Raw genomic sequence first — 13,497 nt, 5'->3', positions numbered from 1 at the left:
AAACCTAAACGACCTAAAACCTAAAACACACCTAAAAACGACCACAAACTACTATATTAAGGGTCAGTTATACAATTTTTATTGCTTAAAATCAATTACGTATTGTCTTGAAGATTTTAATAGATTCTTCCTATTTACATTCCATTCCCGCCAAGTACTTTGAAATAAATACTTTTAGTACTTTTTCCGACTTTTTACGCGTTTTCAACATTTTTTAAAAAAATCAAAAGTGCTGGAAAGTTGGAATACGACCACAGGTCGATAAGCCAATCGATAAGCAAACGTTTCATTTACACATCTCTGGATAAACTAAAAAATTGATTGACGAACGACGCGAAAAAGGGGGCCAGAAAAGTGAAAAATGTCCAAAGAAAAAGAGGACGAGTGCGAAAAAAAGGAAATGGGGGGCGCAGATGGAAAATCTTCAAACAGCGACGACTCAGATGAGTATCAATCAGCCGGCGAGGGTGACGATTCCGATCCAATTGCTCCGGAGCCCCAACCCCAAACCAACACACACCTGTGTGAAGACCCCACACCTGAGCACACACCCATGGCGACATTGGAGCCCCTAGATGAATACACAGTGTATCCGATGCATCAAAGCGTTTTTGAAGATGACATCAAGACATTGCAGCGCCGACTCCTGCTGCGCACCGCTCAGGAGGAGATTGGCAGCAAAGACAAGCACGGCAATACGCCACTGCATTTAGCCGTTATGCTGGGCAGGAAGCATGCCGTGCGCCTGCTTCTGGCCAACAACGCCCCCGTCAGGATCAAAAACAACGAGGGCTGGTCTCCTCTGTCCGAGGCCATCAGCTACGGCGACCGCCAGACAATCACTCAATTGCTGCGCATGTTGAAGCTACAGTCCAGGGAGCATATGGAGAAGCGCCGCGAGAAACTGGTGAGGGCTCTCAGTCAGATGCAGGACTTCTACATGGAGTTCAAGTGGGATTTCCAGTCCTGGGTACCGCTAGTGTCCCGCATTTTGCCCTCCGACATTTGCAGGTTATACAAGTCAGGCGCCTCTATTCGGCTGGACACCACCCTGGTTGACTTCAATGACATGAAGTGGGAGAGGGGTGACATTTCGTTTCTGTTCCGTGGCGAAGCTCCTCCCAGGGAGGCCCTGGTCCTGCTTGACAACGAGCAGGCGTGCTATCACCGCTTGCGCCACGAGGAGGCTGACATGGAGGATGAGGTGGATGGGCTCATGTCAACCGACATAATGGCAACCCAAATGTCTACCAAGACGATCAACTTCACCCGGGCGCAAAGCGGCTGGATTTTCCGCGCGAACCGCAAGGAACTCATCAGCGGTCAGTATCAGTGTGAGCTCTATACCATACAGGGCCTGATCATAAAGCAGCGCAAGCGACGCGAGCATCTCTCGCACGAGGATCTGCAGAAGAATCGCGCTATTATCGAGTCAATGCGGAGCTCAGTGGTACAACCCGACGGGCGTCGCTCCAGCCTGAACAGTCAGTCCACGACCACGACTACTGACGACGGCACACCGGCAGCAGGGAACGGCAATGCTCAGCCAGAGCTGCCACGACGCAGCTCGTTGCAAGCTCCCCCAGCCAGCGGTGTCACCTGGGATCAGTACTTGGAGGCTGCAGTGGGGCGATGCCCGCGCCTGGGACGCCCAGTCGTCAACAAGCAGTCCACCAAGACCCTGCGGGCCACGGTCGCCATGAGCACGGACTTCCCACTCAGCGTTGAAATGCTCTTGGACGTCCTCGAGGTGGTGGCTCCCCTGAAGCACATCAACAAGCTGCGAAACTTCGTGACGCTCAAGTTGCCCACTGGATTCCCGGTCAAGATTGAGATTCCCGTGCTGCACACTGTGACGGCCAAGGTAACGTTCCAGAAGTTCGAGTTCACCAACAGCATTCCCGATAAGCTGTTTGAGATACCCTCAAACTACTGGGAGGATGTGAGACGCTTCCAAGACTTATGACCAAGCGGCGGCTACGCTGAAGCTGAGGGCGAAGGGGAAGCCGAAACATTTCCGACGGCCGTCCAGCATGGATCCCAAACTGGACTCTGCGTGGACCTGAACACTTAGAGCAATGCAATACGTATCCCCAACCCCCACACATCCCTCTCCTGGCCTCTCCCTCGCTTAGATCGTGATGTACATTTCGCTGACAAATTACCCAAATTGCTTTCGAGCCGTTTTGCATTTGTATGTTTTCGTAGTTTTAAGATAATTTTATTGGCAGAACTTAAGGCAATGCAACAAAGCTCTCTATGGCCTGCTCCAAATTTATTCGTTACGCTGAAATTAAGAATATTTTCCATTTGGGTCGCTTGCCAAATTAAATTTTTAAGTAACTGCCGTGAAAATTTCAATCATTCGCCTACAATTTGTTATGTACTTCTATGTATATTTTGTTGGTTCATAATTCTGCCTGTTTTAGAAAAGGGCACAAATCTATGTGTTACATACGTATTATTTAGTATTCAAGTATTTATTGTAAGTTACATCTGTAGTGCATTTGGAACATTCTGCATAGAATCGCAACTGTTTCATAGCCCCTAAGACTTTGGCGAGTTGCAATGAATCATTAATAATGTGTTAGAGCAGCTGCTCGTTTGTGGAAACCACATATTTCTGTGCTATAAAATTGACTTTCTTATTATCCACTAATCGCCGCAAAATATAAGTTATCTATCAATTATTTGAGAGAAAGAAAGAGAGAAAACCAAGGTGGCAAATCATTGAGAGTATATTCTGACCAGATGACGACCATAAGCACAGTGTTCCACATACATTGCATTATTTTATTTATATTTGCATTCTGTTTCATGTTTAGTTCAATTTTAACTGTATATTTTTAAGGATCTTAATGTGAATCATGAAACTGTATCCTGCAACCCATACCCCAACCAAAAAGAGTGCATCGGACGAGAATGCATAGTAAAATATGTACATATATTTTTTAAATATGCTACAAGATGTACAGGAGAAGACAAACTTCCGTCACATCACCACAATTTCACAAAACAATATAAATAATCGCCAAGAGTATTTAAAAAGTGCGCAAAGAGTAAAGCAGCTTCACAAATCAAATAAAACTAAATAGATACAAAGAGATACAACATAAATGTATAGCGATGTCTGCATGCATGTAGTTCCAATTGTTTTTAACTGTGAATAGTGTTTGTATGCACTCGTATTACAGCAAGGGAATTGTTATTTCATTTGATTTGCCTTCAGGCCGCGAAAATTTGTTAATTTTTGTACAACTGCCATTGCATTGTTTTTCATTTGGGCACAATATTTTGTTGTTTTGTATACTTTTCCAGCAGGAATCAAATATTTAAAAAATGACGGAAACATTAGGTAAAACATTTGGGAACATGTATTCCAAAATACACACCAAAAGCTAAAGAAAACTGTTGAACCAACGGATATAACAGAAATTGTATGTTTATTTTTTTAGTGGAGGAAAGATAAAGATATATTTATACATGTCGACTATAATTGTACTTGAACCGAGCATTTGTATACGCTCTTTAATATATTTAAATATATATGTATACACACACAAAAATAAAAAGCTGTAAATGTGCAAACCAAATAACAATTGTTTTATTTCTGGCTGGGTAATTTGAATTGGATGCCAGTCAATGTGTTGTTGTTGTTGTTGCTCTTGTTGATACTTAGTATATATATTATACTGTTTGGTTAGTGGTATTGTCTTCAAAATCTTAATATTTAAGATTCTTCCTATTTCCCGCCAAGTACTTTGAAATAAATACTCAAAAATAAATACTTTTAATACTTTTTTACGTATTTTTATCTTCAGCCAATACAATTTTTCGAATTCAGAGCCAGTGCTGTGTAAGGAACTATGCATTATAAGGCATTGACCAGCTGTTTGACTCACCATCAACCACCATCAATCTGCAAAAGCACAAATTTTAGATATTTTCATTAAAAAAGTCTATATACGGCACACTTTTTAAGACCGCTTTAAAGATGATTGTGTCGCGCTTGGCATTTCCAATCCAGGCTGCACTGCAGCAGGCCGTCAAAGCTGCAGGAAAACCCAGCAACATCGTCACCCAGCGTCGCCACATGTCGGGTATATATTTTCGCAGTGGAGCACTAAAACCAAAGCCCGACGAGATGCCCTTCGGAATTTTCGCCATATTTTGCGCAGTTATACCGGGACTCTTCATTGGCGCCACCATAAGCAAGAATGTGGCCAACTTTTTGGAGGAGAATGATCTGTTTGTGCCATCCGATGACGACGACGATGAGGATTAAATCCATCCCAGCTTCCCCACTGACGAAGTTGGAGTCAGCCCTAGTCCGGATGAATAACCATAGCCAATGGTTTTTCTTCCTCGTTCGAATATTCGTGCACTCAGCCAAATGTTTATGCATCTATGTTTTAGCTTTTCATTCAATGTAAATCAATACTCTTAAGATCCCCAAAGTTCTGGCATTTTATACTCTTGTTTGTATGTACTTACCAAATCCTGCTTTAAAATGTTTTAATGATGTTCTATAGATAAGATCGATACGCTGATGAATGTTAGATCAATAAAGTTTATTCAACTATCATAATGAAATATTCCCATAAATACTTGGCAATATCCAATTACATAATTGTGGACAAAATTCTTGGGCTGGGCGGGGCTTATTAAAACATTTGTATATATATATATATATTATACATATAGACATCTTATATACCTACATATGTAGATGTCCGCCAAAAAATATTAAAAAAACAAAGCAGTTTTTTGCCGAAGTGGAATTTTATTGTAATTAATTTTGGGTGTACAAATTTTTTTTTTTATATTGAATTTTTATCTCTGGCGACTATTACAATGTACTCAAATAATTGTAATTTCTGGGCTTGTTTCAAATTTCAACAATTCTATTTTCTGAAATTTACAAATTGTGGATTATATCGCTTAAATTGGATACATATATATCTGCTTTATATATATATAAGTGTGTTGTGGGTTTGCTTTTATTTTGTGAAAAGTAAAAGGTTTCCATTGCGCAATTTTGATTTACTTCAATCTTCAGCAAATCTCTGAAATATTTATGTTCCATTTCGGGTTTTTGGGTGTTTTTTTTTTATAGCTGTTTTCCTTTTTTGTTCTTGGTTTTGTTTTGCGTTTTTTAAATATTTTGCATTTATTGCGTATAAATGTTTTTTGTATTTTGCAATTTTTTCAAAGATTTTTTTATTTTTAGTTTTGTTTAATAAAAAAATATGAATTTCACATCCCCGTTCGACACTTGGAGGCGTGGTGACCTGACCTATCTGTTTGCTTTAATATATCGTATGAATGGTGTAAAACAGTATTTATTTATATTCAATAATCTTTTATCTCGCTATAACAGAATTTTAAACCAATTGGGGACACTGGCGATCGCCTGGCCCGCCCGTGATCGTTCGTAAAATATTTTGCAAATTGTAATAATTGTGTGTGTGTGTGTGTGTGTGTGGGGCTTCCCTTTTCTCGGATAAACATAAGATCCGGCTGGCAATCCATTTGATTTGCCTCTACTTCTACTTGTTGTAGTCTCTTTCATCCCATCAGTATGCTCCCTCCATACGGGGGTTGCGCTTTAGCGCTTTTCTTGTATTTCTTTCTGTTTTGTTTCCATATATTTTTGTGTAATATGTGTGTGGTTTTGTGTGTGTGTGTGTATATATATATTTTTTTTTGTGCTTTTACATAGTTTTGCAATTTTTTTGTTGGTTTTTAAACTTGTTTTTATACGTGTTCATTTTTCAACATATTTTCTCTCTGCTGTTGGTATTTTGTATTTTTTTCTATCTTTTTTAAAGTAGCAAAAACTTGACTCTCATATTCTTGCGGCTTGCGTTTTCCCTTTTCTGCGCTTTCTTTTCTTTTATTTTCTTTTCGGTTCTGATCGCAGTTCTCTTTCACATTTTTTCGTTTTTTATTTTAAGATTTTTTGCAATTTTTTTGTGTTGTTTTCTTTACTTTTTTAAAAGTGTGTGTGGATCTCTCGCTTCGCTTCTTTCGCTTTTTCTAAACGCAAAGCTTTTTTAAAGTTTTGATTTGAGAAATAAAGAAAATAAAATTACATTTCGCTTTCGTGTCGGTGTTGTTGGACTTTGTTGTTGGTAAGTGTTAACGAAAAAGTGTTCGATAAAAAAGGTTTGAAAAAGCTAGAAACTGGTCGGCATTTGCTCGGATTGGATCGTAATGTATTATTCTTTCTACAATCCAATATGTTTGCTTTAATTGTGTTTATTTTGCATTTATTTTTTACGCATACAAATTAGAATTGAAACAATTTAAGCAATGCCAAAAAATAAACGTTCAATTCGCATTTGTTTTCTCTTTTTTGCGTTTCCATTGTTCTTCTGTAAAAGTGGACTAATTGATATCTTCAAATCGATTTGCTGAATTCGTGTGTTTCTTGCTTTTCTCCGTTTTCTACGTGTACTTGCGTAAATGCGTTCGAAATTAAATGATTCTTTTAAGTTGTTTCTGGGATTGAGAAAAGAGCGGTTGGAGCTCTTAACGCTCCAACCTCGAAGTTGTTTTGTGTATTAATTTTTGTCCTTGGAAGCGTGCATTGTTTTTTGCACGAGAATCATTGAATGCGAATTGTTAATGAATTGAAAGTAAAGAGGAAAACTGCAAGAGAATAAAATTAAAAAATTAGAAACGGCCCCAAGGTTCGAAGACTCCGTAACTACATACTTTTTTGTGTCGAGTGTTTTTTGTAAAATTTTCATCCGCTTTTGTGGTTCGAGCTTAGTTTGCGGGCTCGCTAACGCGATGCACCTGGAGCACGGCCACAGCTTCCTCCACCTTGGCCTTGAGGGCCTCCTGATCCTCTAGCATGTGCAATAGCTCAGAGTTCTCAATCTCCAGCAACATACCAGTAATCTTTCCGGCCAGGGCCGGGTGCATGCGCTCAATCATCGGATACAGGCGCTCACCCAGGATCTGTTTCTGCTCCTGTGGCTTTGCATTTGCCAACAACGAGGCAATGAGCTTCTCGGAGTCTGAAAGGATCGGAGAATAGGTAATAATAATAATGCGATTCCACAAGCGATATGGTCCGTTTTTTCAACTCACTCTTTCCCTGCAACTGCTGCGGCATGGGCTGGGCCTGCTGCATCTGCTGCACAGGGGGATTGCGCATGTTCGATGTGTACTTGAAGCTGGGAGCACGCTGTTGGGCACCGCCAGCGATCTGAGCACCAGCTATTTGCAAGTTGGTGGCAGCAACTGTCTGCTGGCCGGTGATGGCTCTGGCTCCAGTGTTGCGCATGTTGTTGGCAGCCGCGGCAGCAGCGGCGGCATGCGTGCCCTGCACCTGCTGTGGCTGGGCACCGCGTGCACCGGCTGCAGCCGAACGGAACTGTGTGGGCACCGCTCCGGCTGCACCCTGGAAGCCTCCAGCAGCGGCGGCGGCAGCGCCGGCCTGCACGCTCTGCACGGTGGCAGCTGGGCGCACCTGAGGAGCCCAGCGAGGGGCGTTGCGCATTGGGGTGGCCATCTGGGGATTGTAGAAGCGCTGGCTCGAAGGTAGGGACGGGACAAAGAAGCCACCAGTGGTATTGGGCTGGAACATCTGTCCAAGCTGCTGCATGCGCATGCCGGTCATGTGGCGCATGTACTGTGAGGCGAGGTGAGCCTTGCGCTCCTCCTTCCGCTGGGCCAGGGCCACGTATAGAGGCTTGCTGCCGATCACGCGACCATTCAGTTCTGTCACAGCGCATGTGGCCTCATTGGGCGAAATGAAGCAGACGAAGCCGAATCCCTTGGAGCGACCCTCCTCGTCGGTCATGACCTTGGCCGAGGTAATAGTTCCATACAAAGAGAACTCCTTGCGCAGACGTTCATCGTTAATTGTGTCGTCCAAGTTCTTGACATACAAGTTGACACCAAAAACTGAGTCGTGGCGCTTCTTCTTCAGCTCCTCGAACTTGCGCTTCAGCTCTTGCTGGCGCTCAGCCTTTTTCTGTGCACGAGCCACGTACAGAGACTTGCTCTCTCCCATATCCTTGCCGTTGAGGGCCTGAACCGCGGCTTCAGCAGCCTCTGTTGTCTCGTAGGCCACAAATCCGAAGCCCTTGCTTTTGCCATCTTCCTTAGACATGACCTACAAGAGAAAATCAATTAGAATTGAATACGCAGTGTGTAGTTGAAGTGTGTACACTTACCTTGTAGCTGGTGATCTTGCCGTATGGCTCAAAGAATTCCTTGAGTTTCTCGTCGTCAAACTCCTCGGTGAAGTTCTTCACGTAGACGTTGGTAAAGAGTTTGGCCTTCTCGCCCAGCTCCTTCTCGCGCTCCTTGCGGGGAATGAATTTGCCCACGTAAACCTTTTTGCCGTTGAGCAACATGCCGTTGACCCTGTCGATGGACGTGTTTGCTGCCTCCTCAGTCTCGAAATGAACAAAGCCATAACCCTTGGAGTTGCCCGTCTCATCGATGGCGACCTTGCAGCTCAGGATATTGCCGAAGGCAGAGAAAGTGTCGTAAATGGCTTTGTTGTCGATGGCCTTGTCCAAGTTCTTAATGAACACATTGCCAACGCCGGAGCGGCGCAGTGAGGGATCGCGCTGAGACCACATTATGCGAATGGGTTTGTCGCAAACCAAGTCGAAATTCATTGTGTCCAAAGCACGCTCAGCTGCGAATGACATAATGACAAAATGTAACTCAATATCGGCTTCTAAAAGTCAAAGGATTTTGTAAATTACATTCGGTGCACTTGTGACCTTTACGTCTTTAAGTTAAGCTTGGACTCTGATCGGGAAACTTCGAATCTAAGTAGGATCAACGATGGTTACTAGTTCGTACTCAGGTACTACACGATGTTCTGAATGTAATGCTTCTACTTCTGTCGATGGCATAAGGAAGCATCTACATGGTAAGTCGCATTAGTTTCTCTGGCAACTTTGAATCTTAGTCGGATCAACGAGGGTTACTAGTTTGACCAACCAATGGGTAGAAGTTGCTATTAGCCATGGGTACTAAAGGATGTTGTGAATGTAATGCTTCTACTTCTGTCGATGGCATAAGGAACCATCTACATGGTAAGTCGCATTAGTTTCTCTGGCAACTTTGAATCTTAGTCGGATCAACGAGGGTTACTAGATTGACCAACCAATGGGTAGAAGTTGCTACAACGGCCATAGGTACTAAAGGATGTTGTAAATGTAATGCTTCTACTTCTGTCGATGGCATAAGGGACCATCTACATGGTAAGTCGCTTTTCTTCCTCTGGCAACTTTGAATCTTAGTCGGATCAACGAGGGTTACTAGATTGACCAACCAATGGGTAGAAGTTGCTACAACGGCCATAGGTACTAAAGGATGTTGTGAATGTAATGCTTCTACTTCTGTCGATGGCATAAGGAACCATCTACATGGTAAGTCGCATTAGTTTCTCTGGCAACTTTGAATCTTAGTCGGATCAACGAGGGTTACTAGATTGACCAACCAATGGGTAGAAGTTGCTACAACGGCCATAGGTACTAAAGGATGTTGTGAATGTAATGCTTCTACTTCTGTCGATGGCATAAGGAACCATCTACATGGTAAGTCGCATTAGTTTCTCTGGCAACTTTGAATCTTAGTCGGATCAACGAGGGTTACTAGATTGACCAACCAATGGGTAGAAGTTGCTACAACGGCCATAGGTACTAAAGGATGTTGTGAATGTAATGCTTCTACTTCTGTCGATGGCATAAGGAACCATCTACATGGTAAGTCGCATTAGTTTCTCTGGCAACTTTGAATCTTAGTCGGATCATCGAGGGTTACTAGATTGACCAACCAATGGGTAGAAGTTGCTACAACGGCCATAGGTACTACAGGGTGATCTGAATGTAATGCTTCTACTTCTGTCGATGGCATAAGGGAACCATCTACATGGTAAGTCGCTTTCCTTCCTCTGGCAACTTTGAATCTTAGTCGGATCAACGAGGGTTACTATTTTGACCAACCAATGGGTAGAAGTTGCTTTTTATTATTTATTGCTAGTATTCAGTATGACCAACCCATTGCCGCCTCGCCCAAACCGCCCAATGGGAGTTCAGTAAACTGGTTGGAATGCGCCAAGCTTTCACAGAGCCGCGTAATCAGTGCCATCCCGTCCCCCAGCCTTGCGTCCATTGTGCGCTTAATTCAATAAATATAATGTGAGTGGACGGGACGACACAACCAAAACGAAGAAGCAGCAGCAACAGCAGTAGCTATGCGCAGTGAAAGTTTGTTTTCTTATTGTAAAAACAAGATTTCCATGACGAAAGGGGGAAAGAGAGAGGAGAGCGGTTCGGTTCAGTGACATGTAAAGAATTTAGAAGCGTTAATGAATAAAAGCGGAAAAGGCATGAATGGATACGTGCCATATGAAAGTGAAAGCAAAACAAAAATAAAACATAATTATTCGGCAATCAAACACAACATGCAGAAATGTAGCCATCGGAATATAACCTAAAAAATGATGGCGAGCCGAAATGGTTTAAACAATCAACACATGTTTATGGAAGAGATAACACACATACACGCTCGAAGACACACACACAAACACGGTAAGATATTGACAATTGGGCATGACTGTGTGCGTGAGGGTTTGTGCCGCTTGGAAACAACACAAAACAGAGACACAAAATCTAGACGAACTATGGGTGGGACTGTGATAAGCCCGCTGTGCTGTGTGGCCCCATCTTATGCCATAGTCATAATTGCATATTTTCAGTATGGAGGCTAAGCCAGCTGTTTTTGCCTCCCCTTTTTCACTTTCTTTCCATCTGCAAAACAACTGGAATTGACATGCACACATACACAAACACACATTCACATACAGTTAGCAGGCGAGGAATCAGGGTTCAAGTTATGAAATGCTGGCAATATTTCAGACATGGAAATTCTATGTTCATTTCCACTTTAAAACGTGGCCCATGTTCCTTTTTTAAGAATTTTGGCATGTAACCTATTGAAACGTCTTGTCAGACAAACTGCTGCTTGTGTGTGTGCAAAAATTGCACACGTGTTTTCTTTGTTTCATGCGAGAGGGAGAACCTAGTGACGTTTGCGGGGCGCAGTGCAATTATGTGCACATTTTTTTACTGCCTTTGTGGCGGATTACTCACCATCGGCTGGCTGCTGGAAATTCACGTAGGCATAGCCCAATGAACGACGGGTAATCACATCGCGGCAGACGCGTATGGACAGAACTGGACCTGCAGTCGAGAACTTCGTAAAAAGTGAAGCTTCGTTGATATCCTGGTGCAGATCACCGACGTATAGTGAGGCCATATTTGGTGATCAGGTCTACCTGTAATTTATTTAAATTAATTTTACTCTTTCAATTATAAATTTCGTGTTTTTTGTATGTTCGAACCGGATGGATTCGGCGAGGCAGGGCAGAGAAATAGAAAGAAAGAAAAAAAAAAAGCGGCGTGGCTTTTGCTCTTCAATTCGTCTTTCTGTCTGTGTGTGTGGCAACTCTGACGCATGTGACAGTAGAATGGGTCGACATGGCAACACTGCATGTGCTTTGTTGTTGCTGGCCCGCTTCGTCGCGCACCCATACTACCACAGACACTCGTGTAGAAAAATTTCCACACACACATACACGCAATTGGACACACGTTTTACCCCTTCGAAAATATTAGATTTAGCTTAAATTTCAGCAAAATATCCGAACGTCACCACGGGGCTGGGCCCTTTCACGCTATTCAAAGCCAAATTTCACGTTTTCACATCGCCATCTTTCGTCGACGTCGACGTTTAACGAGCCACATTTCACAAGATAATTCCGCATTCTCTGCGCCACTGCTTTGACCATCTTTTCACTTTCCCTATTCCTGGTACTTACGCTTAAACACTTGCTCGAATTTTTTGCTACTTTTTACAATTTTTTTTGTTACTTTTTATGTTTTTAATTTTTTTTTTTTTTTTTAAGGTTTTTTCTTCACAAAAAATATGTGATAAGCCGTGTGCTATAAGCGAATCCACGACCGCTCACGTAAACGGACTCTAACGACTCGACGTTAGGGATGACTTCAATGTATCGCTAAACTTTTTTTGCTGCCGATAGTTTGGTTGGCGATAGTTTATGGGACAGCTATGGACATATGGGATATTTACCTTGTCTCCTAATATAATTTAAGCTACTCAAAATCATTTTGTTTTTTTTGTATCCATTTCGAATAAAATAATATCTACTCCTTACTCATATTGATGTTTCCAAAACCCCGAATGACGATTTTTCTCCAGCTCATCTCTAAGCTGAACAGGAGATCTGGAATAAAATTTTCGCAGAATCGATTTTTTTCGCTCTTGTAGCCAAAAACATCGATTTAGTCGAATAACAAAAAAAAACACATCTTTTGTATTATTTTATTGCTCTAGAACCTATTGGTTCCTGACTGCGTTCACTGAGCTGGGTGGTACGGTACAGTTTATACGTTCACGTGGAAATATATACAAAAAATACGGTATATTTTAACGCCAATTCGTGATTTTGGCGGTAGGGTTGGGAAAACAACCACTATCCATTATTCCACTATCGATAGTGAAAAACCCCGATGTTACCGGTAAAATCGAAATATTTGAAACCTCCATAGAGTCCAAATTTAAGAAAAAAAAAACAATAATGAAATGAAATGAAAATAAAGAAATCTTTCTCAAAAGGTTATTTTACTCTAAAAATATGTTCAATAAACGAAACAATATTCGCCGCTTGAGGTGTCAGAAATGAACATATAGTGCCCGCTTTTTTTTTTTAAAGACGCGCTTACAATTGCTTAAAAATTAAAATTTTCTTTAATAATCGAACATTTAATCGATTAACCTGCCAAAATTAAATTCAAAACTTAATAGCTGCAACATTGGATATTCCAGAGAGTCATTTCAATTATTTTACAACATATTAGATGCTCCATTTATCTACTGAGTTTTTGGCGGTAAATTCAAGATTCTCATACACACAAAAGAGCTATTCAGCACACCAGCACGGATGTGTATGTACCAAATCACCATTTATTGTGCTTTAAAGACTTCCCCATTTCTTTTTGAAAAGTACTGCCAACACCACAAATCTGGTAATTTCCAATGTCATACATTTTGTCTCTTTGCTCGAGTGTCTCGACAGCCTTGAAGATCGATGCTATCGAAGGTGAACTGAAATAGTCGATGGTCGGCTTATTTTTCAACCATCGATAGTATCGCCCTAATTGGCGGTATTGCCGTCGGATTTTTGATAAAAATCAGGACAACTTCCAAATATTAAATACATTTTTTCCCAACATGACCAAACAAATTACACTAAGCGCCGTTGACATAATTGGAAAAACTCGGCGCATAGTTGTGGTTGTTGTCGCAATTGGCATTTTGTATTTATATGTTTTTTTTTTTGGTGTTCCCCTCGTTTAAAACTTACCTAATACAGCAGTTACAGGCAACGGAAGCTTCTAGAGGACTCACACACTAGCAGCGGAGCCACCTTTTTAT

The 13,497-nt window shown here is 41.8% G+C and overlaps 3 protein-coding genes across 4 annotated transcripts; 2 read left to right on the top strand and 1 right to left on the bottom strand.

Moving 5' to 3' along the window:
* The first annotated feature begins 302 nt into the window (after window positions 1–302).
* LOC117586934 (ankyrin repeat domain-containing protein 13C) lies at window positions 303–3,110 on the top strand. Its single transcript, XM_034277300.1, has one exon. The coding sequence runs from the start codon at window positions 362–364 to the stop codon at window positions 1,964–1,966; it is 1,605 nt and encodes a 534-aa protein (XP_034133191.1). The 5' UTR covers window positions 303–361; the 3' UTR covers window positions 1,967–3,110.
* A 782-nt stretch (window positions 3,111–3,892) lies between these two features.
* Window positions 3,893–4,588, top strand: LOC117586959 (essential MCU regulator, mitochondrial). The gene has a single exon (XM_034277335.1). It carries the CDS (start codon window positions 3,995–3,997, stop codon window positions 4,283–4,285), a length of 291 nt encoding a protein of 96 aa, XP_034133226.1. The 5' UTR covers window positions 3,893–3,994; the 3' UTR covers window positions 4,286–4,588.
* Window positions 4,589–5,821: 1,233 nt separating this feature from the next.
* LOC117586913 (polyadenylate-binding protein) lies at window positions 5,822–12,020 on the bottom strand. 2 transcript variants are annotated; one of them, XM_034277265.1, is made up of 6 exons: window positions 11,861–12,020; window positions 11,133–11,317; window positions 8,193–8,665; window positions 7,102–8,131; window positions 6,721–7,028; window positions 5,822–6,654 (listed from the first exon to the last, which is right to left on the bottom strand). In XM_034277265.1, the coding sequence occupies exons 2-5, from the start codon at window positions 11,296–11,298 to the stop codon at window positions 6,775–6,777; spliced, it is 1,923 nt and encodes a 640-aa protein (XP_034133156.1). In that variant the 5' UTR covers window positions 11,299–11,317; window positions 11,861–12,020; the 3' UTR covers window positions 5,822–6,654; window positions 6,721–6,774. The 2 variants fall into 2 exon arrangements, with proteins under 2 accessions (XP_034133156.1, XP_034133165.1); XM_034277274.1 differs by lacking the exon at window positions 11,861–12,020 and adding an exon at window positions 11,384–11,482.
* Between the last annotated feature and the right edge of the window lie 1,477 nt (window positions 12,021–13,497).

This window comes from Drosophila guanche, unplaced genomic scaffold, assembly GCF_900245975.1.
Source record: "Drosophila guanche unplaced genomic scaffold, DGUA_6, whole genome shotgun sequence".
NCBI classification, from domain to species: Eukaryota; Metazoa; Arthropoda; class Insecta; order Diptera; family Drosophilidae; genus Drosophila; species Drosophila guanche.
The sequence above is the reverse complement of the archived record's forward strand: the minus strand, read 5'-3'. Positions and strand labels throughout refer to the sequence as shown.